This window comes from Platalea leucorodia (assembly GCF_965183815.1).
Source record: "Platalea leucorodia genome assembly, chromosome: 6".
NCBI lineage: Eukaryota > Metazoa > Chordata > Aves > Pelecaniformes > Threskiornithidae > Platalea > Platalea leucorodia.
In genome coordinates, this window is record NC_138828.1 from 14,300,986 (window position 1) to 14,327,102 (window position 26,117).

Below are 26,117 nucleotides of genomic sequence, written 5' to 3' on the forward strand. Positions count from 1 at the left end.
CCCCTTGTGTAATAATTTTTTTAAAAGTACACTTGAGGTCCATTAGCTCTGAAATACAAAAACATTATCAGCTCAAGCAATGTTGACTTTTGCAGAATTTTCCATATTATACTTTTAGCAAAAGTTCTTAGCTATCTTACCTTACTCTGTCCTCCGAATCCCCAAATGTTTTCTTCAGGTTGGAAAGATCTGGATAATAAGAAGGAGGAGGAGAAATAACCTCTAGGACTCCGGACTGGATTTCTCTGGGGAAGCTGTGAAGAGAAGCTTAGTGAGACCCTATTCCTCAAAAAGACTTTTGAGGGCAACTACGGACAGCAGCTCCCCAGAGTTAGATCTGCTCCTCTGTAAGTGGAATTCACAACTCTAGCAAAGAAACTAAGGCATGCAGATTGTAAATTAGGAACCAAGAAGGGGTCTTTGACAACCGTCAGAATAGGCAGGACTGTAACTCATCAAAGCCACAGAAAACACTGAAGAGAAGTGTGTCTCGGAAATCCTGCCCCTCCTGCACTACAGATGCTTACTTGTAATCCTGAGATGGTTGCTAAAACGCAGCAGTAATTCACAAGCAAATCCACTGTCTAGAACTACACACAACTGTTCCCCCTTGCACGAGAGCTCCTAGCCTCCTTACACTTGCTCTAACTTCAATTCTACATTCCAGCCAAAATGATACTGCCCTGGAGTGGGGGTTTGGTATGTGAGTCTGGGTCTAGTCTCTGCTCCAAGGATTACATTTTCCTTTTAAAAAGTCATTGAAAAAAATGTATAATCAACTTTGGGAGCCAAACCTGGAAGTCAAATATCCCCCTCTCTCCAAAATACGTTAAAAAAAAAAAAAAAAAGTCTGCAGTTTTTAATAGGTATAGGATCACTGAAATAAGTTTACAGAACTGAGTTCCCCATTTCCTATGATTAATGAAAAAAAAGCTAACATTAAAAATGAAGCACAGCACAGTACAAGCATGCTTATGAAAAAGAATCTCAGTCTTACTCTGTAACACTGAAAAAGCATCTCCTCTGCAGTAGTATTTTCAAAAACCTTAACGAAAACATAAAAATTAGCCAAGCGCTTAAGTTGCTGTATGTATTGCGCCCTGTGGTGCTCCCTGGTAGTGAGGATGACTGCCTCTTCACCTTGTCCTAGCCGCAGTACTCCCAGCTGAGCTAAACCCTCTGGGGGCAGGAAGCTATTGCCATTACGTAGCTAGCAGGCTGAGCTTGGGGAGCCTTCTGGAGGAAACCTGCACCCTAAATACAGTCTGGGAAACCCTTGAGTAGAGCAGGACGTGCAGCAAAGCCTCAAAAGTGAAGGAAAAGGGCAACCTCCCTCGGGATCTGGTTCAACTTTTTTTTTTGTTTTTGTTAATATACTAAAAAATGTTGATACAAAGATTGAGAGCTCTCTTGGAGTCATTTTAAAGAAGGAGAGAGAGGAAAGCCTGTTTCACTTCAAATACTGGCCAAAGTGGGGTTCTGTCAGAGTCACTAATTCATGAATGAGCTTGTGCACCGAAGAAACCAGCAACACCCGTACTGCAGCACAACGCAGATTTCATCTCTCGCTTCTTTCAGTCCTCTGTGCTTCAGGGCCTTTAGCCTTACCTGTTTTGTGACTGTTAGCTACACTACACCATTTCTTAGAAAGCAGCTTTTGTAAGACAAAATAAATTTACCAATGAATGTATTTTTTTGCCCAGACATTTTCATTTAGTAGTTGCTCTTCTCAAGCTGCTCCAAGGTTTTTCACATGCACATGATGCCATAAATGTCTATGGGAAAGAATGATAAGAGCAAGCAAAACTGCAGGGGGACTCAAGCCTTCATTTGGTAACTCTTATATTAGTTTGGCATGGCAAAGAATATCCACCTCATGTTACCCATCATATAATAGTATTTAACATTATAAATAGAATCAGACTGCTGTCCAAAATCCATTGCCTTCATGAAAAAGAGGCAAATGAGGAAACAAAACCACCTAAAAAACCTGACAGACATCAGAATACATTGCAGGGCCACAAAGTCAGTGGGGACCTAATACATATAGCCTCGGGTGCCTTGAACTGCATCATTAATTTCATGGGGAAAAGACTGAGGTTCAAGTAAATATTTATCAGAGGCTTAAGTTGAAACCTTGCCTGATTAGTTAAAGCATATTTATGAAATAAGGAAAATAAACTGATTAAATTCTTCTGTTCTGAAGTGTTACGATACACACAGTAAGAGTGCACCTTTGCCTCATTTCTTAGCAGTTCCATTTCAGTATGGCAGAGTTGTAATTTATGGCTGAAATGCTCTAATTCTTTCCATAAAAGCTCAAAATGTGTTTACTAGCTGTTCAGTGTTACACTCGACGGGACTTACCTGGTTTTAACAGTTTCTGCAACACTGTTAACATATTCTGCATTCACCTAAAGAAAAAAAAGGGGGGGGTTCATTTCATGTCACCCATTTTTGTATTAAGCAAAATTTTGTAGGGAATATTTACACGCAAAAACTTAATTTTTATTCTCCAATTCTTTTCATTCCAAACAAAAGCAATATGTTATAGCGGCATTTCTACTAAAGGACAGTATGGGTTTTTCAAGCCAACTGAACTTTCAATGTCGTTGAAAGTAGAACTGAACTATCTCCAGCTATGGTTTCTGCATTTTGTTTTTTCGCTGCTTCTGCAGAAGGCCAAGCCATTTCTGCATAAAATTCTGTTCTACAGCTTTCACTTATGCCAAAAAAGCACAGTCATATAACCATGAGTAAAAAGTGCCATTTCAGGTTAATCATCCAAAAATCACGAAAGAGGCCTAAGGCTGTTGAGAAAAGTCACCTAAGCAAGATTTTCTAAAGCTAGTGATACTTAAAATTTTTATTTAGAGTTTCTTCCTAATATAACAAACTTACGGCTTTTAGTCTGGAAATTTTGAGGACATAATTTCTCATTGCTGCTGTTTCATAAAAATAACAGTTCTACTGTGGAAAACACATCTGTTAACTATATTAAACAGTGCTAAGTTTTATGGATTTTTGAAAGCAATACAATACCTGTCTTAGCAGCTCAGATTTTTTTTTTAAATATACAAATAATTGTTACCAGCTATATATTAACTTTGCAATAAGTAAAAAAGATGCAGTGTGCTAAGAACTGTGATAAGACAAAAATACTAACAACTTTGAAACTCACTTTAGTCAATAAGTTACTCTGACTTAACCCATGATGTAAACATTTAACTTGATCTTCTGAAACTTTCTGGGAAAAGGAAGGTGTGGATTCATGATCAGGGAACACACCTGCCCCCTCTCATAATTAAATGTTCTTATCACCTCTCTTACCAGCACGATCAACCTGCTCTAATTTACTGCATGGCTGAAAAATGGAAGCTGCAAGAACGTGACTTTGGAGATGGGAGAAAGGGGAGAGACTGATTCTTACAACGGCAGTTTAATCCTAAATTGACTGAAATGGACTATTACTACAACCAAAGCTACTGTTTGTTGAAAGTGCCACTTCAGGACTGTCCACAATGGGAAACTACTATTCAGAAGTTAACCTTTAAAAACTCAAAGAACACTCTGAAGCCCAGCAATAGGTGGTTTATCTGAATGGCAGCTAGGCAAAGTTCATCATTGCCAGGGCTCTTCACTGGGAAACAGCAACTGTAAAATAAGTTCAGCTCCTGAAAACTATGCGGAAGAGGAACTACAGCCGGTAAAATTGGGCCTGTCTGCTTATCGTTGTGATCCAAACAAAAAAGTGGAAGTCATGACCTAACTTAATAAAGTGAACTGTATTCTGTTTGACAGTATTACAGCTGCAAAAGCTGCTCTAAGTGATGACTGAACTAAAAAAGCAAACTTTAACTGTTAATGAATACATGTATGAAATTTAATGTTGTTTATGGAAGGACAAAGAAATATGAAGAATAAATATGAAGTCTGAATAATTGCAGTCTTTTTACCTGCAAGTAACTATCACTAGCTAATTCCCTTCTGTAGCTTTTTTCCAATGTGCTCAAGACATTTTGGAATGAGAAAAAATTCATTTACCCCTAATATTTTACCTTGAGCACTGTTTACTCTCCCAAACATGGAACTGTTCAAGGCACATGCAGAAGGCAAGGCTCAGCATGTCAAGGTACTTTGCAAGATCTATGATATCAAGGCAGCAGAGAAATAATCTGAACTTTTGTTAGACTAAGTTTACTTTTTTCAGGTTCTACAAAACTTTTCTGTGGAGGATTTACATTTCATTCTTGAAGTAAAATACTTCCAGAGATAAATAATGAGTTCATATGGTTTTATTTGAAAAATCTGACTGCAACAACTGTGTTTGTAAATGTAATATGACATTTTACCCTTTGATCATCTGAGCTACAGGGTTTTTTCCACATATGAACACCGAGGCACTAACTGCTCCCTATCTCCTCCAGCCCTGAAGAAATCCCTCCCAAAGGCCTAGCTAACAGTATTTTGCAGCCTCTCCTACACTATTACACTGAGACATAAATCTCCATATTGTCTATCAGCATACTGCACCTTTCCATGCAAACTTACCTCTGCTACAAAGACGATTATTACGCAGTCGTTCTTTTGCTCTTCAGAAAGTTCGTACAGTAGGGACTGCAGTGTATTCATCAGATAATGTTGTTTTTCCCTTTTCACAGTAGGAATACCCATCACCAGTGAGACTGCAAAGAAAGAAGTCCACAAGCTACGTAATATTAAGTCAGGTAAAGGGAAACTGAAATTACATTTTAATTTTGATTTGATGTGACCATGAGACAGTGACAGTTAATATTCCTATAGCACTGTGACAGCATTTGCTTCACTACCTGGAAGGAGAGATACCTCCAGCTAAGTTCAGGTTAGCGACACCTGTGTCTGTGTTATAAGCACCAGGTCTACACTGTGTAGACTGTCAACATTTGAGAACTTGGAGGTATTACTACCTCTGGCAAATACATAGGTATCTGCTATTGAGTTTCAAAAGTGGGTATAGCAAAATAAGTGCTAGCTCTTGGTATGGAGTTGGAGATCCGAGTAGTAAGAGTTAGTTACACCAACACTGCTTTACTGAGCAAGTTTTCACAGCAGGTGAGCGCTGTGTATCTCAGAAAGGAATCCAAAAATCAGAATCTCAAAAATCTTTCCGAGCAGTTTGTGTGATATGAATCCATGGCTTTGACATAATAATGAGAAAGGAACTTAGACATTATTATTAAGAAGAAAGGAACTGAAATTGCCTCTGACAAAGACTCCACTAGTAGCAATCCTGTGCTGTATTACATCATTAGATTGTAAGCAGGACCTCTCTTTTTTCATTGGTGAGGGCATTACTGGAGTCAGTGACCTAATATAGCTCAGTAAACCTGTAAAATTCTTAGTCCTTGCAGAAGATTCCTATTCACCAAAACCTCGTGAGGCTGGTAAGGAAGCAGCAGATTTTGAAGGAAAGGATTAGGTGCAGTTAGTGACTTCATCATTTGTGCCAGCATCAGCTCAAAAATGCCAAAGTTGCAACATTCCTTCCCAGCACATAACTTGCTAAACCACTGGGGTTTTGTTTGGTTTCACACGCTGAAGGTCAACCTGTGCTTGTTAAAGTGTGGTCTTGCTATTGTGATTTTCATGTACAAATAAATGAAAATTAAACATGCAGGAAATGCAGCATTGTTTTATTTCTGTTCTCTCCCCCCCCCTTTTCTTACCCTTGCTTGCTTGTGAATGGTTCTGGTTTTCTGAGGTCTTTTTGCAAATCATTTTGCTGACTACCTGTGGTCTTTTGCATGCCCACAAGGATCTATGCGCTCACAGATCTCACTCCAGTGAGAACCACAGCACTACTCCAGTAGAACCACTAGCTCATGTCATGGGCACAGCCAAGTTATTTTTTTAGTTAAAGCAAAAGTGCTGACAATGTTTCTTTATATAAAATCACCCTAGAAAAGAACTCAAAATTCCAACAAAATAACAAAACTCAGCAAAATAGTTGACTAGTTCCTTGTTTGCTTATCGCTTTTGAATGTTCTTTTTACCTATCACACAACACTTAGGAGAAGATGTAACTTAATAATTTGTATTATAGTTCACTGGAATTTATTATGATTTGTGCAGGTGTCAACTGATTTCTCATGTGGATGAAAAAGTTACACTGAAGATTTATTAATATCCTTCAAATGATCATATCACCTTTCCATTTGCTTCTAACTTTAGCAAACTGTGTGAATGGCAAATTCTCCCTGGCCTCCTTACTCATACTAATTTTGTGGGAAAAAAGTATCAGCTAATGCATCTTTGCCACATGGATCCACGACTAAGAACAAAAATAATATTGCTTTTCAGTTATGACTATTTTTTGTTGATATTTGAAAAGGTTTACTAGAATACTTTGGGGAAGACTTGAAATTGGGATGGGAGTAGTAAAAGTGCTTTTGCCGTTCCCATTAAAATTTATTCAGTTTGGCAACATTATAAAGTTTAGGAGAAAAGCCCCTCCAAACTTTGAGTATGCTTCATTGCTAGAACTTAATATAAAATATGAACATATAGAAAATAAAAGCCAAAATTTATTTCCTACCTCCAGTTCTCTGTTGCCCAAAAATAACATTTGGGAAAATGGCATCTTTATGTTCTCGAAGGTGAGGTAGATAGTAGTACATGCTTGTAAGATGCACGGGGAGTTTTCTGGTGAGGTTTAACATTGTCCACTTCATATCCTCTTAAAGAAACAACAAACCCACATATACACATAAAATAACAAGCCAGCAGTGGAGCCTATTATTTTAACTGTTTTCCTCAACTGAATACTAGCAGATTACCACGCACAAGGTATTCAATCAGAACTATTCCTCAGAAGTGATTATATGTCATATATATTACCCTCCTGCAGTAATAAACTGGGAATTGCCCAATACAACCCCCTCCACCCAGGCGATGGTGCAGAGCTCCAAGCCTGAACGTCCTGGGAACTCCGCCTGCATTCCCCTGTGCCTAAACAGTTGCAGGATTGAGCCATCTTAAAACACAATAAACCGTTATTTTAAAAGCAGCAGGAAAAAAAATGGTTTGTTTTTTGCAGAGTTGGCAAGCAACTTTTTAAATGAAAAGAAACACAGATTCTGTTAATAACTTTCTTAATTACTTAACAAACTTAAATGCTTTCCCCAAAATGTAACACATGGTGGTTTTCAGGGCTCAAACAGAAATTCTCAGGGTATAAAAAGCCCTATGGCAAAAAGGACAACCAGATCCAGGCCTTTAGAAACTATTCAAGAACCAAAAGATTGTAGTAGTAAAGAGAAAAGTAGGGAATATTTATTTTTTCTTTACTAGTTTAAAATAAAGATGAAAATAATTAGAATATTTACTCATGTTGAAATAACTCAAGTGTGACCTTATAAAAATAATCCTATTTTTTAAAAATAAGCCATATAAAAACCAGATACCATTAATTTACTAATATATCTTCCTTGGTATAAACATTCCTGAATGTTCCCGTGGTGGTCAAAAAAAACCCTTTAAAATAAATTTAATAAAAACTTGAACAACTTAATTCTAAGATCATTATAAAATCAATTATAAGCTTGCAAAAAAAAAATGTGCTTAATGTAAGATACCCATGGGGGCAGAGATGGTATGCACCATGCAATTTTAAAAAAGGGATTTGAATGCATTAAAATGAAGACTATATTTACGAAGAATAGCAAATAGTCTTTCAAATATTAAAGAAAACTGCTTGGAAACAAAACTGAAGATCACTCCAGAGTTTATTTACCAGTTGTCTAAAGGCTTAAATCTCGCTTTCCTGACACAGGCAACATATGGCGCTCATACAAGAATTTTGCCTGTCGTTCTCTGTTGCTGATTTTTTCTATACCCTACTAGCTACCTACAATGTGTATGTCTTTTTGCCCTGAAAGAAAAATAAAGCTCCTATGAATTTATCTAAGGTAATTCATACGCCAGACGCTTTATCAGTTGTGCAGAGAGGCTGGTGCTAGGGCACTTTGTGATATCAGACCACCACCTCAGTTAGTTTTAGCCAACAAAATCATGTTAACAGCCTTCCAGGCTACAGAAAACTTGAAAACTCACAGTTAGCAAAGCAACAGGTTTACTGACTTACATGGAAGGTTATTTTTCTTAAGAAATGCATCTAAGATAAATCCCCGTTCAAAGTTACGTAAAACCCAAGTGCAAAGTCCTGCATATGGGTCAGGGCAACCCAAGCACAGATACAGGCTGAGTGGGGAATGGATCGAGAGCAGCCCTGAGGAGAGGGACTTGGGGGTGCTGGTTGATGAGCAGCTCAACATGACCTGGCAATGTGTGCTCGCAGCCCAGAAAGCCAACCGTGTCCTGGGCTGCATCAAAGGAAGCGTGGCCAGCAGGTCCAGGGAGGTGATTCTCCTTCTCTACTCCGCTCTCGTGAGGTCCCACCTGGAGCGCTGCGTTCAGCTCTGGGGCCCCCAACATAAGAAGGACATGGACCTGTTGGAGCGAGTCCAGAGGAGGGCCACGAAGATGATCAGAGGGCTGGAGCACCTCTGCTATGAGGACAGGCTGGGAGAGCCGGGGTTGCTCAGCCTGGAGAAGAGAAGGCTCCGGGGAGACCTTACAGCAGCCTTCCAGTACCTGAAGGGGCCCTGCAAGAAAGCTGGAGAGGGACTTTTTACAAGGGCAGGTAGTGATAGGACAAGGGGGAATGGCTTGAAACTGAAAGAGGGCAGATTGAGACTAGATATAAGGAAGAAACTCTTCACTGTGAGGGTGGTGAGGCCCTGGCACAGGTTGCCCAGCGGAGCTGTGGATGCCCCATCCCTGGAAGTGTTCAAGGCCAGGTTGGATGGGGCTTTGAGCAACCTGGCCTAGTGGAAGGTGCCCCTGCCCATGGTGGGGGGTTGGAACTAGGCGATCTTTAAGGTCCCTTCCAACCCAAACCATTCTATGATTCTAGGAGAACAAGTCTTACAAATGACTATCATCAGCTTTATTCATTCAGCTTGAATCACTGAAGACAAGAGGCTTACTGAATGGGCAATATTTGTTTGAAGTTTTTCAACTTCCAAAAGATATCACCACTGAAAGTTAAGACTCAACAGAGATTCCCCACTCTACAGAAAACAGTTTAAAAAACAAAACAAAACAAAACACACACACACACACATATATATACGTATGTGTCCAGACATTAGCGTGAAAGAGACCCACAACTCCTCCCGCTCTGCTTTGCCATAAATATACTGGAGTTTTGCTGCATAGAATCTTTTTTTTTTTTTTAAACCACCTTCATAACTTTTCAAGGACTTTCCGTTTTTATTTGGAAGTAGTACCTATCAAGGGTTGGGCAAGGGACTTTGGTTCTATTCCATACAATAAACCTTTTCATTTTTGCTGTACAATAAAACTTGGCTGGAATGCAAAGCAGAAGAGTAAGTGAAAATAAAAGGAAAACTATTCAGTGATTTTAAGAAATTTCTGCTTTGAACCCTGTGAACTGACAGCTTTAATACTTTCTGATATTCAGCCGGCTCCAATAAGAATGAAGAGCAGAGGGAAAGGGAACTTGCACTCTCCTCCACTGCTATTATGTGCATTAGGCAATAACTCTGTCCACAGTATGTGGGGCTACTGGTAGCTGACAACATGGTCTCTATTCTACAGCTTGTAAGGCCACGACCCTGCCAACACTCAAGCATTTGTTTATACACATCTGAACAGTCCCCCTGGGAAGAAGCCAGATCACTAGAGTAAAGTTAATTGCACGTTGGTGTCCCTCCAAAAAAAAAGAAAAAAAAAAAAAGCAGAGGAACTCCCCTCAAAGGTTTTCTTTTAATTGGCATGGCTTACAAGCATTCACATTCCCTTCAGATTATTAACAAACTAATTGCAAGATAAAAATAAATTCTAGAGGGAACATTCTTAGGCTGTATCTAGCCAGCAAGACCTCATGGGGCCTCTCAGCTCCCGGATTCAGGCAAGCACCCAGCTCTATGTGGTCTGCCTGCTGAGATGAGACTGCGCACCCACCACACACGCCTCGGTGCCTGGAGTCTGCTGGCAGGATGGCAGAGCACTCATGGTCAAAAAGTCCCCCCAAAAAGTCACTCCACCTGGACACGACGGGGACCAGGACTGTGGAACATCTGAGGAAGTGTACCTGCCGTCCGGGTTAGACATAGCCCTAATATTTATCAGGGTGTAGTGGCATTGTAAAAGCTGCTAAAAATAGCTTATTCACTGCTCTGTAGCTGGCAGCAAGAGAGGGATAAGCACTGTGAGAAACCAGATTAGCGATATGTACAGCTTTGCCACTATGACACCACTGCAGTCTATTGCATCCCCTTTTTTCTCTCCTTATTTGTTTAGTTACTAACCGATCCTATTTAAAGAAGGCTACAGATTACTTCCCCACCCTTTTTTTAAAGTAGAAACTTCTACCTAATGCTAATATAATCACATCGGTGATTTTTCTCCCCACACCAGTGATAAAGAAACATGACCACACAAAACTTTGAACCGTTAACACAGTACATTTTTATACACACAAACCTGTATGATTTGTTGTCAAGTTCATTCTTTTTGCAACTACACGTTTAATTTCATCTAGGGCACTGCTCAGTTCGTGTGATCTTTTTTCACTTTCCTTTTCAGCATACAACAGTCTTTGCCGAAGTTCCAGAAACTGGCTTTGGTACATGTCTAAGTCATTTCCTGCAATGAGAACATAATTTCTTTTCAAAGAGGTGAATTATATGATGGAATAAAGAGAAAGTTTAAGAATAGGAGACGGTTCAGAAGAAGACATGACCAGAAGTGTATAAACAATAATAAGAGAGGCCGCTCAAAGTTTATTCATGGAATGAAGAAGTCTGGAAGAGTATTAAGAAGCAGAGTAAGTAAGTGAAAGACTGTGAGTTGCAGGGGAAGGTGCTATCCAGTAAAGGCAACAACATTTTTCACTAAGTGACAAATCCTGATGACCCCTGTCACATTGAACAGTGTAATTATGTAATGGCTTGTCCTTTTTGCAAAACACTGTTAAGATTAAAACACAGATATTAAGGTATTCAGCCTTCATCTACAAGTTAAAAAGAGCCTGGACTATATTAAGAACTATTAGTAAAGATGGTTATTTGAACTCCTGTATGTATTTAATTAGGTAACAACTGAAACAGCGCTCTGGATTGAAGGATACCCTCATAATATATAGCCCACCTTTGATAAAATACCCTAGAATCATACCGATATTAGAAACACTGTACTCTCGGTCATGGTTATCCGAGACCTGTGCTATTCTGCATAGTATTCTCAGATAATGTCAATGTTATGTTTACAGATCCGCTTTCCTAAGAAGCAAGTACTGTCAGAACTTCTCAGCTATCACAGATGATAGACCCGACTCATACCTCTCAGTGCCTCCACTGCCTCACTGCCACGCGACTAAAGATTGTTAGATTTATTAAAATTAATATAAGGCAACACTTCAATAATGTCACTCACTTTGCAATAGGAAGTAAAGAAAGTAGAGGGCAGAAGGAGACTTCTACTTCACTTAAAAACATTTTATAATGCTGCCCTTTTTGTTTTGTTTTGGTTTTTTTTTTTTAGTTAAATGCTGTTATTTAGATGCTTCTCCCATTCTCTTTGTGGACTGTGCTGATTCCCATCCTTGGCAGGACTCATTTTCTAGGACCCAGCATTGTCTCTCAGCAAAAGTGAATACCCGGGGATTCTAGCCTGTAAAGGAGACCAAGAGCAAAATGCGCAGATAATAAGAATTTGTGAGGATTTGCAGAGGCATTTCTGCCTGGAATTAATTGGATTAATTAAACTGGAATTAATTTGCATTTTGGATAAACAGGGTTTTTTATTTGCAGTAAACACAAGTCCTTAATTTAATCAACAAATGTATGATTGGAAGATCCCAAAGTTTAAAATATCTAGGAAGAAAGTAGTCAGAAAAAAAGAAGTAAACATGTGATCTGTAGTATTATTATTATTGGTCTCATTAAAAATTTAAAGTATGTTTAGTAAAATGCTCATAAAATGAATGCTTCCTAAAATTTTCTGATAGTCTTAAAAATGTTTTGGCTTGCAAGAAACGTGTTCATATCTAGGATTATTCTGTGCTATGCAGCTATGAATGTAAACTTAGCATTGTTGAGGGGAGGGGAAAACTGGATTATTTCAGCTGTGTGCAACACGAAAGTTCTACTTTACTGAAGTAGGCATCCCTAAACAATAATCGGAGAATAAATAAATAAATAAATAAATGGAAGGTCAAATGAGGAAACAGATGGAGAGTCCATCTTTTAACAACTGCAAGGGAAAGGTTAAAATAGATTTCCAATACAAATCTGTCGTGAGGCATCAGGCTACAGAGCTAGAACCCCAAATGAGCTAAAGTACTGGAGCACCTAAGGAAGATCCCTTTCATCAACTACTATGTAGGAATACACTTTCTTGGTTTATGCTTTTCTTTCGCAGCTGTGTTTCCAATGCCATAATCCAACCTTTAGCTTTTTGCTTTAGAATATATATGAATAAAACGGAAACAGAAGGTTTAAGCTGATTTCGGTGACTGACAGACATTAATCATGCTGTTTTCATAGCAAGAAAGTGATTCCAAATAGAGCATCAATGCATGTAAACACAGTGGAGATTTATCTTGCAATTCCAAGACAAATTCAGAGGTGTAAACTAAAGATAGAGTAATGGATGTGCATTTTTATTTAAATTCCAATTGCCTTTATTAGGAGTTAAATAGCATCAAGCACCAAGAAAAAGTGGAGGTTTAACCTGCAGTAAAGTTCCACGTGCTCCTGGGAAGATGCAAACACCACAGAGCAAGCCCACAGTCTTAGGATAAATACATGTTATCACAGGATGCAACTTAGTGCTTCTGAAAAGGGAATAAATCATTTTGTAATGGAGGTGTCTCGTAATTAAATGCTGGAAAGTATTGTTCCATTGACATCTCCAGTGCTGTAATAGCGTAAGATTTTGCTAAACCAAACTAAAATTCCACTCAGTACAACTATATTGTAGGAGGAATCAGTAAAGAAATTGCAGATGAATAACATTGTAGGCCCTCTCTTTACAATCCTTTCAGCTATCCAGTGTCAGTGTGACTCAAAACTACCAGTGTCACTACTGGGCTGACATTTTGGCAAGCACCAAGCAACTGTAGTTTTATTTACTTACTTACAGGTGAGCGTACCAAAGTATCATTGATGCCTCTGGCAAATAAAAGGTTGTAATATATATTACAAATACTCAGCTATCACTGAGCACCCAAAGAAGCTGGCATTTGTAATTTGTAATGTAAGAACGAAACCACATTTTTGAGTCTTTCAGAATTGAAGCCTCTGTTCGATTAGTAGAATAAGACTCTTAGTAGTTGCTTATCTCATTCGATTTTGACAGCTGGGGAAGCAAGGGTTTGACAAAAGAAACGTAGTATTCATGCTTAGTGAAGAATGAGTTTGTTATCATGAACATATCTAGTTCAAAATAGAACATGAAATGTTCTAAGTGTTATTACAGCATATATAAATGAGCAATATTAACTAGTAGTAAACCTCTGGCAAAAAACACGTGTTTGGAAAGCAGTACTGAACTTTTTGTATTTTGCTGTGCAATAAGGTACTGTCATGAACAGTATTTATTACCAATGTAATTGTAGCAAGCTAAGATAAAATTAGAAGCATTATGAAGCTAAATACTCTAAATATTTAAATGGTCATTAAGTTTGAATGGTTTTTAATGTGCGCGTGGAAAGTGTTGCTCTCTAAGTATCTAAGGATCTACGCAGAGCTAACACAGCTGCTTGCAATAGCTTGCTTGGAAAGAAGCAGACAGGGCCTTTTCACAAACGTAGCTTACTCTGGCAAGGAGAAAGGAGCTTCGGCTGTATCATGAAACACTGTCTGCCCCAGCAATAGCCTGACTTGGCAACACCTTGTCTACCAACAGTTCCATCAGCAACGGGGAGCGTCAGGATAAAACCAGAAAACAGCGAGATGAGGACCTATGGCAAAACTACAAAAAGTAAATGAAGGTAAAGGCTTATTTTCCCCTGGGTGAGCTGCAGATGAACCACTCTGCTGGGCCAAGGAAAGCCTACTAGGAAATTTCAATGGGGTTATGCTGGCTACAAGCCAGGGGAGAAAACAAAAACACCGACAAGCCAGAGTCAGTGATAGCACTCAAAGCTTTTGCAATAACTTTTCAGCTCTATTAACAGCATGTCCTCCGACTGTTTACTACACATTGTCATATATGCTTCTGGCTACTGTAATTCTAAGATGGCAATACTTAAAATGGTTTGAAATGCAGTCTTGTGTTATCTCCTAATAGACACACATATATAATTTTCTGCACCAGAAACTGAAACTGTTTAGAAACAATACTAATCTCTAAAGCAAATACTCATTCTGAAAGTCAACCAATTATTTCTTTTAGCTCCACACACGCATACTTCCTATTATCTTAAATGCTTCCAGTTTTATTAACAACTAATTTCTGGCAATCTCTAAAAGCTGTGGAACAATTCCCCACCATCATCTCCTCCTAGCATTCAAAGAAGAAAGAAAATAAAATGAAAATTGGGAGTGGCAGAAAGGAGGGAAGAAAACACCCCATAGTCCAGCAGTGACTCTTGTTCCAATTTCTTGATTACAAGCTACACTGCTTATCATACCCAAAGACACTTTCTTTTAGAAACTGAATTTTGGTTAATGCCCTCTTTAGAAGAAAACTATATAAGCACACTAACTGCAAAAGATTTTGTCATACTCCGCACTTGGAACCCCTGCTCGCTGTTCAGGTTAACGAAGCATATTAAACCATTGAGGCATGCATTGCACTAATAACTGTGGTGGTTTGTTATCTTCCTGTAACTGATCTAAAATAGAGAGACCTTTCTAAATCTTGTTACATGCTTTGCAAGCTTGGGGTTTGTTCTCTCCGAGTAAGGAGGGGGAAAAAAAAAAAAATCCCCCAAACAATGCCTCTGTCTTAGTTCGGTACAGCCAGTTCTTACGCAAACGCTTAAATTCAACAATGTGCTAAAGTCTAAGGGTATTTAAGTACCTTTCCAGGTAAGGACATCTTCCTGAATTTGTGCATGGTCTTTAAATATTTTGTTTATAGCATTACAGCACAGAATTATTTGTGTCTCCCAACCGGTTAGAGACAGCCAAGAAAGACTACCATAAAGTCAGAAGCCGCTTCACCTGCAAAGGGTACATTCACCCATTATGCTTAATGTTCATCAGAACACTACTACATGGGGTAGCTTTGATTGTTGAGCTTTAAGCATGTCTTAAATCTTCAGGAGCCTCTGAAGTCAGTCAGTGCTGTGGTTGGTTTATTTTACACAGTCGAAAAGGGAAGGTTAAGTGAGCAGGTTAAGCAGCTTCTATTTGTTTCCACTCATCTGTCCTGTCCATGCTCTGACGGCAACTGGGCTGCAAGGGGCTATTGCTATGGTGGATGGCAGAGGCTACAAGTAGGAGGAGAAAGATTAATTTCAGGCAGCCACAATGCTCAGCCGGCTGGCTGAAACCTTTTCCCAGCTATGACGCAGCAGTATCAAACCTGCAGGCTTGGTAAGCCTTAACAATCACTGAGGACTCTCTCACCATGGTTTTATAGCTCCCTATGTAGGCATCTAAGCAAGCAGAGGAACCAGGCAGCACTACGTTCTGCCAGTGCGTCTACTCGTCTTTGACAGTATCCACATCAGGAGCTTCCAGACAGCGGAGGGACACTGCATTAACCCAGCGACATCAAAGAAAAGCAGTGTGCCAGCAATTTGCGGGGGGAGTTAGGGTTCCTCTGTGCCCATAGAGAGGACGAGAATCAATTGCTTTCCAGTATTAAAATGAACAAACACCTCACAAAGTTAAAGGCAGATCAAAGTTAATAACTGAATTTTAAAAACACATTCAACTGTATAATGGACATGGACTCGCTATTGGGTTTGGCATAGAATACTTTTTACTGAACCATTTACATACTGTATCTAACTGAAAACAGATAAGCAAACTTGTTTCAAAGAAAATACAACTTAAGTTCTAATAATATTTTCTTAAACGTTGGCAAACAATCCTCATTTTAGATCTGAGTCTTTTCCTATATTAGAATGTAGTGAAAAGTGATCTTAAAACATTCAGTCAGAACATCACTATATAGGAAAGCAATAGCATTAAAATAAGTGGAAAAATGTATAAATTGAACGGCTATTGCATGGTGTTTGCCCATAATTGGTCTACTTTGGATTTAACATAGTAATGTTAGTAATATGATATAGGTTCTTAATAGCAGTGGAAAATTCTGATTTGAATATGGCCTTTATCATATAAATAAAAAGTACTCATTCACTTCGAGCAATGGTTATTGCTTCGTTCTGGTAAGTATTTTAAATATTTTTACTGTTCTGCCTGATGTAGCAACAATCACTCATTTATACACACATTTAATTAAATGCCTAGCCACTAACTAAAGTATTTCTGGATAAAACTGTGTTCCTCAAGACTCAGTGTGCAACATTAGGAAAGCGTGAAGGTCATATGTTTACACTCGTTTAAGTACAGGTTGTGATGAGACACTGCACAGCAAACAAAGAGAGGTCTGAAATGTTCCCCATCCCTTTCTCTACGAAAGCCAACAGTAACTAGTCTCATTTTGTACTTGAATCTTTATAGGATTTATGACTCAGTTCCTCTACTTTGGAGGACAAGGCAGCCACTATTCCACTTGCAGTAATTGCAAGAAGCAGCAGACTCTTAGTTCAGTAAATTACATACTTAGAAGCCAGTAAAACTATGCAGCTTTTATAAGTCTTGGATATGAATTTTGATATAAAATTTGGAATCAGTAAATACTAAGTCTTAAGTCCCATTTCAGGTTGTTGTATGTTTTTTTTAATACTTAAATGCGAAACTACGCAAAGAAACCGAGTAAGCAATGAGTGGACTGGAGAAACTCTTCCCTTACCACACTGTGCATTTCAGCCACATCCTGACCGCGTGTTGGGGCAAAACCTAGATGTGCAATAACCTCTGTATGCTCTCAGTTCCACTGGAAGGAGACGTATGCATGAAGGCAAGGAGGGAAGACGTAGCCTACCAGTCAACTGGGACAACTGGGGAAAATGGTGGCTAAACACAGCCCAAGAAGCCTAGAGAAGGCGGGAAAATTGGCTTCTGCATGTTCATAAATCTGGATAAGCTGTACTGGCTGAAATGAGAATGATGTAATTCAAGACTCCTTATCAAATCTGTCAACTTGCCACTATTTAACTGAAGCTCTGAGCCAGAGCGTGCCAGTTGGGTCTGGACAGGAAACCTGCAAAGAACTCCGTCACCCATGACAGAACCTCCTGGGGAGCTGCCTTTGGGCGCACAGCAGCAGCAGGGGTTGGCCAGCCGAAGCAAAGCATCACACTGTGGGCAGAAGATTATTGGAAATATAAGAAATGTGTAATCGGCTGTTTGGGCTAGCACGTACATTACTATATTTCAACTGCAAAAAAATTACTTTCACCACAAATACCTTTTTAACCCTTTGTACCCCTTTTCCTGATGAAAAGTTTTGTGAAATAATGAAAAATTTAATATGTAAAACAATTTGATAAACCTTAAGTATACTTTTGTGAATGCAATGAACAGTTTCTCTCTTCTTCACCCCACCTCAAAGGAATAACTAAAGAAATCCAGGTGTCACAATGTTTGACTCAACACGTATGTATTAACATACTTAGGTCCTTGTGACATCATATTTTAGCATCACTTTCTCCTAACTTCCAGACAAAGCTTAGTTTTAATTTACTTGGATAAAGTATCCCACATATTTAGGTGAAGAGGGCAGCAACATGTTACAAATCCATTCAGAGAGATCTAATCCTGTAACCATTACAAGCAACATGAAGAAGTGCTGCCATGTGAGATGATCTGATTTACCTCATTGCTGTGGCTTCTAAAAAATTCATTGTTATTCAGCCAAGACACCAAAGTTTCTTTCTATTCAGGAATAGTCTTTCCTCTGAAGAAACTTTATGTAAGTTCATAACGAGTTTATAATGCACTCTTGCCTTCTCCTTTACTGTTTATCAAGATTTGCTTCCTCCTTCCGTTTACTTTCGTGTTTTTGTATACCTGTGATATTTCTTGTTGATTAATATTTACAAGCAAAACAGTAGCTAAAACTGTGCAAGAAAAATCGCTACATATATTGTAAGTTGTATGCTACTTTCCATAACTACAAATCTATGTGAAGAGTATTTATATGAGAGCAAATACTTTTGGTCAGGTGAATTAACAACTGGATTGTAACTCAGTTGCACAACAGTAAGAGCATCTGCATCGTCCTGACAACAGCCTTTCCTAGCCCCAGATGCACACTGTTTGCTTTAGACAGGTTTTGCTTGGGGCCTGGGGAGGGACCAAAAAGCTCACAGCAAAACCATGCAGGATGTGGAACAGGTATTGCTACAGCAGTCCATCCGACTGCTTGCTAACAGCAGCCCGTGTTCACAAGCACCCTAGAGGATGCTGAAGGAATCACCATGCAAGTTAGACAGACAGTATCAGGCTTTGCTGAAGATCTGGTCATCACCAGTTGTCTCTGTAATTATTTTTACATCTTTTTTTTTCTTTTGGCCACAAAAATATCAGCCATTTAAAACGAAACCTCTTTTAGTTATATACAGTTATAGTTATAAAGCAATAGTTATAAAGCAATTGAAAAAGTGACTATGAAAACATCTTTGTAAGGATAGTTGAAATGTATATAGGATTATCCACAATAGCTGAGGTCTAGTGACCTTGGTAGATTCTGAACTTTCATTTTTAAGTGCATGAGTGACGCAGGAGCATCTTCCCTGCCATGCCAGTTCAAGTTACCTGTACTCAAGTTAAGCCTCACAACTGCAAGGCAACACTCAGGCTGCACTGCGTAGTTAGAAGCAGTACCAAACAGCCAATTATTGACTGCTGTCATTGACAGCAAACACATTTCAACTCAAATCTCTCAAGCTAGCTAGCCCCTTAGTATAAGGCGTTTAAAGGTCACCGGCTTAAGGTATTGATTTTTATTTGCACAGAAATCGGGACAGAGCTAATACCTGATTTACGCTTCAAGCTAATACTCAAGGGCTGAAAGGCTCTGAGACTGCAGACAAACTGAACAATATTTGACAGGGCTGTTAGATACTTCTTGTATTATGGAAGTACTTAAGACCACTAGTCTTGAGCTAGGATGCCCTGTCCTAGTTGTACAACAAGCCAAAAAGATTATTTGCTATCCCAACATCACTACAATCCAAGAAACAATAACTGGATAGACACCGGAGGGAATACTACAGACTACTGCTGCTCAGCGCGATATGCTGTAGTCAAAGATCAAGAGCAGCCTAAACGCTTTAATGGGCAAAGCAGAGAAGGAAACTGAAGTGGAGATTTAACAAATTTGTGGAAGAAAATGAGCCATATGACAAATGAGTGAAAGAAATGGGAGCTGACAAGCTGAGACAGTACTTCACCTCTCAGTAACGGGTGGGATAAATGAAAAGGGCATTAAAAAAAGAAAACGAACATCCCAGTTTGAGATGGGAGAAAAGTGGCAACTCCTGTAGCGCTCTAGGCATGTCACGTTACCTCCTCCTTTAGTTACTAGTATCAACTCTTTTATTTACATATTTGTGAGATTTACCAAGCTTAAGAGAGAATGTGTCTCTGAACATTACGTATTTCCATTTGTAATGGTTAAGAGTTTGTTAAGAAAACAGGTGCTAATAGTAATAATTAGGAAAATGATACCATCCAAGAGGAATTAGTTACTCTGTTTACTGTGGAGGAGGAGACAACTGTGGAAAGAGAAAAGTTAAAACAACACATATACATATATACCATAACACATATTTCCCTTCCCCCTGCCAAAAAAAACCCAACAAAAAACCCCAAAGCAAAACGCCCCAGCACGGGATGGCAGCAGAGAAAGGCCAAAAAGAAAGCGGAATGAAAATGGCCTTTCAGTAAGGAGGCGTCACAAAATACGAGCCACAAGATAACGTGGTGATAGGGGTGGTAACTGCAGATGGGCCAAACGCCTTCTTCATTCTATCGTCTCTTGGATCTCAGTTTCTTAAGAGACCCTGGTTTTACTTCTGTTCCTCCTTCCCCACTCCTAGCAGGATTGCCACTGAGAAAAGCGTCAGGTGTTGTAAGACAACCATACAGCTGACAAGAAATGATAAAGGCAGGAGGATCAGCACTGTCTCGACTCTATTCAATATTCCGTTGTGGGGCCAAGATCTCTACTGCCACTTCTATCTGTTACAGAAACAATTAATATAAATAAATTAACAGCTAGTCAGAGTTTTGTGTTCATCCCAGAAATTACTAATTAGTTTATTCTAATTCTTCTGCATCTATAAAACCAGACCTTTTGTAAAGGTGTATCTAGGGAGCACTTAAAGATCCACTCCCTCTCCCTCACCTCTAACAAACTGCCACAGCACAAGCCACGTCTGCAGGCCTCAGAGGTACTACTTGGAGAGATCTAATTTATTTCTGGAAAACAGCATCAGTTTTATCTTTCCTATGTAGGCTCCGAGAATCTTGGACGTGGCTTTCTGTAGATCTATCCAACATGTGCCACCTACATAACCTATTAAAAAGATATTATGTAATTTTAAAGTTTATAAATAAAAATAAAAATCTCAGGTATTTTTTCTCTGGATTGAACATCGCATTCTGGTGCTGGAAACACGCACACGGAAAAGTGACTGTACACGAGGCACAAATACAACTGCAGAAAGGATAATGCTACTTTGTCCTCCCCGAGTAATATTAAAACTAAAACCACTTAAAAAGTGGCAGCCACGGCAATCACCTTTAGACTCGTTCTTTCCACCCTAAGGCAGGATGCTTGTTAGTGACTTTTACAAAAATTGTTTCTTAAATTTGGTTTGTTTTTGTTTTTTTTTTTAATCGGGCAGGTTTGACCCAAGGATCCAACCCTGTAAGCTGTTAGGCAAGCTTGCACCTGGGTGCGCCCAAGCCGTGACCCCGGGGAAGAGGCGAGACCTGCACCCTTAACCTTACTGCGGCGCCGAGCCTCCCCGCCGCCCCCGGCTCCCCGCTTCCCCAGCGCGCCCGCTGCCCTGAGAGCGGCGGGCTGCGGGGCCCCTGCGGAGCGGGCTGCGGGGCAGCCCCCGCCCCACACCAACGGCCCGACCCGGGAGGCCCAGCGGCGGAGCGCGGGCAGCGGCTCTGAGCCCCACGCCGGCAGCGCAGCCCTTACCGGATCCTCCCTCCGCGGGGGGACGGAGCTCCGGGAGGGGACGGGGCGACCCGACGCCGCCCTGCGCCCCGACCTCCCCGCTGCCGCTCGCCGGGACGGTGCCGCACGCCGGCCCCGGGACGGCCGCGCCGTCAGGCGGCCGGTGCGGGCGGGCGGACCCCGGCCGTCGGGCGCAGCCGGGGGAAGGGAGCCCGGCGCCGCGCTGCCCGCGACGGCCCGGCGAGCGGGAGGCAGCAGGTGCCGCCGGGCCGCCCGCCCGCCCGCCCTTCGCGCCCCGGCTGGACGGGACGGGACGGCCCTCGCCTCGCCCCCCTCACCTTGGCTCCCCTGCCAGGCCGCGTACCACAGGAGGGGGAAGGCGGCGCCGAGGCAGAGCGCCGTCAGGAGCGGGCCGTGCCGCAGCCGCATCTCCCGGCGGGGCGCCCACCCGCACGCCCCGCGCCGCCTGGCCCAGCCGCGGCTCTGCCGGCCGGGCGTGTCCGCGCCGCGCTAACCTGCCCGCCCGCCCGCCCCCTGCGCCCGGCGGGGCCGGGGCACGGCCTGCCCCGCTGCCCCGGCCCCCAGCGCCCCGCTGCCCCGCCCCGCCCCGCCCTCCCCTCCCGCCTGGCAGCGGCGTCGCCCGTCGGGAGGGAGCGGCGGGCTGCAGCGGGGGCACCCGCCCCTCTCCCCGCCGGAGCCATCGGGCTGGGGAGGGAGCGCCCGCGCCAGTCCCCGCTGCAAAGCCGAGAGCCTGGGCAGAGCCCTCCCCCGACAGCAGCCCGCGACCCCAGCTGAAAAACCTCCTGACTGCGGCAAGCACAGGCTGTATTTTCACAGCAAAAAACGTCTGGGCTCAGCACTTAGGCAGGCGCTGCTCAGCCCAAGTCACATCATCATCATCATGGTTATGAATATTTTGTTCATTTAAAGCCAACAGTGCATTTGTTTGCTTAAAAGATTGTATCAGGAAGCCAAGCTGTAGTGTACAATTAATGCGTGCGTTTAGCAGAGTCAGATAAACAAAGCTTTTCAGTTCATCTTTAAAGAAAAAGTAGGGAAAGCGGCTGCAAAATCTAACCTGATGAAATTCTGATGTGCACTGGTATTTCACTTCTGCCATCGTGCCCTGCTTCACACATGTGCCTTCCCATCGTGGCAGGCACACCTCTTGTCCTTTTTAGGTCCTCAGCAATCCATAAGCAAACGAAAAATTAGTCATTGTTTAGAATACATCTTCTACAACATCGTTTATAAAAGGAAAGGAAACCTTATTTACGGGGCTTCCCAGGATCTGTTACAGGGACATAGTTTTAACAGAACCACCTGTGTTTTATGAGAAAAAAGGCCCTCCTTTCCATACCTGATCAGCGGGTAGTCGGTGGCTTTGGCTTTGACGTGCCTCACTACCTGCTCACAAATCCACCCCCCCATTCCACACCCGCAATAAAGAAGACATGGTTTCCCGTTCTGTGTCGCAAAGATCTAGAGGACAACTTCAGAAATCACACAGGACTTGGTCAGCTGATAAAAGCAGTAAGCTGATTGCTATCTAATGTCACCTATTTCCTTATTACCAGCATATATAATTTATCACCCTATTTACCCTAACTTTACAGTATTTTATATAATTTGGTTTATAAAAATATGCCTGTATTATTGATTCAATATCTCTTCCCTCCTTTTCTCTATTTGTTGACTTAACAACTGCATCTCATCTCATACCAAAACCCTAAATCATTTGGCACGGTGTTGTGTAAAGCCAACCCAAAACCTGCGACACTGGTGCCAGACACCAGCACGCCGGAGTCCCGATGGGAATGCTGCCTTTATACGCCACTCTTCACACTACCAACAGCGTAACTACGTCCTTTTTGGAAGTTAATCTTAGACTCCCCGAGTTGTACACTGCTACTCTTGCAAGGTCAGTGTAACCTTCCCGTGTTTGAACGATGATATGGATGGGTTTACTTCTCTGTTCACTAATTACTTTGAATTATAAATGTTATTATTCATTAATAATGCAGGAGACTGCTAGTAGCCTGCATCAGGATACAAATGGAGAACTAAAAATCCGAGTATGGCTCCATGAATCACTGTGAAACCTCAAGTTAGACCTCGCTATTCCTGATCTGTACTTATTCACTCTAAAATTCCCTCTGTCTTCTGTTTTTGACTGTATCTTTTGATATTTTTACTGATGAATCTTCTTTAAGCTACACTTTGAATGTGTAATTGTTCCTATGAACCAATGTGATTACAACTCAATCCTCTTACGCTGTTGCCTCCTCATCACCATTTCCCTCTCCAAGTGAACAAACTAAAAGCTCAAAGCACTGCTTTTCATGGAGGATCAATGTACATTTTGGCACATTTGCAGTAAAATAGAGATTTAGAACTAAGAGGAACAAATAAACATTAAATATGTCACATGTAATGACTAAATTGCCTTTTAATTGACTGGCCAGTGTTTCATCTGTTACAAAGCCAAAGTGAACATGTAAATGATGTGGTCAAGCAGGAGGGCTACTGAAGATCAGAATAACAGAAATCTCACACACACTTAATTTTAGCTTATTTTCAGAGCCAGTAACCAAAAAAAAAAAAAAAATCACGTATTTCCAGAAACTGATAACAAACCTACACGCTGCACAGGGAACATCTGTGGAGACTGCCACTGAATGCATTAGATGTTATTTATTAAGGCTGACTCTAAAGCAGATGCAGTTACTCAGCCATGCTGAGCTGTGGTGATCATTTACTTAACACTGACTTCTTAGACTAGCGCATTGACTTACGATGGGGTAGTGCATTAACTGTTCCTCAAAAAAAAATTTAAATACCTAATCACTGAAAACGTCATGAACTTCCATTGCCTTGGGACCTACTCGCAAATAGGCCCTGTGACTTGCTTCATGCTTCCTAGTATCTCCCTCCCAGTGCTCCCTTCATGTGTTATTCCACGTGCTGAAGAACTATGTACAACCGGGATAAGATGCGCAGGGTTTTTTGGGGGGTTAAATGTTTCAGACCAGTTCTACCTCCCAGCAGCAGAATTTCTGCATTTTTGACAAAGTGATCATCTTTAAAAATACTGTATAGAACATGTTGCTGAGTAATCTCTAATACTTACACTATGCAAGTCATTCAATGGACAAGTTCCATCCAGGCAGCTTACCTGCAGGGGTTTCTAGGCTTGTCCGCATGCTTTGTAACTGAACGTCTTTTCTTGCTAAGATGATTGTCTCACGTTTTCGATGCTGTTTTCACACATCTGTGTGTAAGCAAGAGTAGAGATAAGAAAGATTGAAATAAATATTTGACCAAAATACAGGCTCATGGGTGAAACAAGTAATGGATTATTTCGCATGTGCGTTCCAGCTGTCCTTCATCCACGAGGGTACACGACCAAAGAATAACGACCAGTAACAACAGGTAATAGTCACTGCCATGGGAAGCGCTCTGACTGCGTAGAGATCCAGCTGATATTGCTGGTTAAAGTCCCCTTTTATTTGCCCTGGTGTCACCTCAGAAATGTAATTTTAAAAGGTAAACAGCAGGTCATTATCTTTCCTTCAACGGAAGTCTCTGTGAAGGCAATGCTGGAAGGCAATTACCGAACACAAAAAGAGGACGCTAGAACGTTTTCTCTTAAGCTACTGCTTTATATTTTTTGATGCTCCTAATATAATTTATGAATTGACTGAACATGATGGTACAGAAGCATCTTGCATGATTCAAGTACTAACATTTGTGTAAAATCAAACATGCCCACTGCTGGATCACTCAGTTCTGTAAAGAACCCAAAGAGGCTTTAAGCCAAGTGTTTACACTTGCTCGTTATACACCAAAAAAGATGATCAAGTTTGGAACCTAAAGAGAAATTAACACACCTGAAATTACTAAGTTTGGTATAATCGCCTTTATCTCCTGCCTTACAGTAAATAAGCTCTATATCTTTTTAATAACGTTATAAAAAGCTGCAAAAACCTGTCAAAACCGCATGCTTTAATATTTTTAAATAAATAAATGTAATTGGTTACAGATTTTACTTTAAAATACAGATTTAAGTAAAGAAAACATTGTATGAGCAAAAAAAAGTATAAGCTAAAACTTGCATCTTTTATACTCTCACATTTCAGAAGCGCTTTAGAACGAGACCTTAAAAATTGTCAAGCTTACCTCAACAAGTCTAATTATAACCCAGAGAAGTATTTTGCAATGTATTGTCAACACCAAGTACTCTACACATCAATCCTGGAGACTGGAAGCAAAGAGAACTGACTGAGAAAACAACAATCGTGTACCGTGTGTATTCATTGTTACAGTAAACTTTAAGACTGTTATAAAACAAGATAGGAAGTGGAACAAATTCCAAAACCTGTAGTAGAAGAAGTAGTTACTTTGGTTTTTAACAAACAACCCACACAAAAAGTTTTTTCTATTTAAGTATAAATAGCAGAAAGAAATTAATCATATTGATATGAAGCTATTTAATCAATTAAAAGACACAACGGAAAGTGAAACTCTTGAAGCAGTAGGAAGGTTTTATTTTGGTGTACATCAACAAAAATCTCATCAGCTAGAAATTTCCCGGTGTTGTTTGCATAGACCCACACTTTAAGGATGCACCTGCTGGACCTTCTAATTCCGGTAGCTGATGCTCCTAATGAGCGATCTCAGAGCAATCCATGCGTGGGCATAAAGACCGACAGTAGGGACCTGACCACCCTTCCATTTCTTCATGTTGTTGCAACTCCTCCGCCTTCCCAACATCAAACTGTAACGCCCCGCTGCTGCTGAAGCCAGGATTCTCCTGACAACAACCTTTC

At 40.8% G+C, this 26,117-nt stretch overlaps 1 protein-coding gene across 1 annotated transcript in view; it reads right to left on the bottom strand.

The window, feature by feature from the left end:
* Positions 1 to 21,717, bottom strand: part of MGAT4D (MGAT4 family member D) — a gene marked incomplete at both ends in the record, with an annotated part of 38,492 nt that extends 16,775 nt beyond the window's left edge. Inside the window, 6 exons of the mRNA XM_082315646.1 lie at positions 141 to 254; positions 2,368 to 2,414; positions 4,552 to 4,685; positions 6,575 to 6,715; positions 10,549 to 10,710; positions 21,627 to 21,717. Coding sequence (XP_082171772.1) covers positions 141 to 254; positions 2,368 to 2,414; positions 4,552 to 4,685; positions 6,575 to 6,715; positions 10,549 to 10,710; positions 21,627 to 21,717 — 689 coding nt within the window. The remainder of the gene's footprint in view (positions 1 to 140; positions 255 to 2,367; positions 2,415 to 4,551; positions 4,686 to 6,574; positions 6,716 to 10,548; positions 10,711 to 21,626) is intronic.
* Positions 21,718 to 26,117: the final 4,400 nt, after the last annotated feature.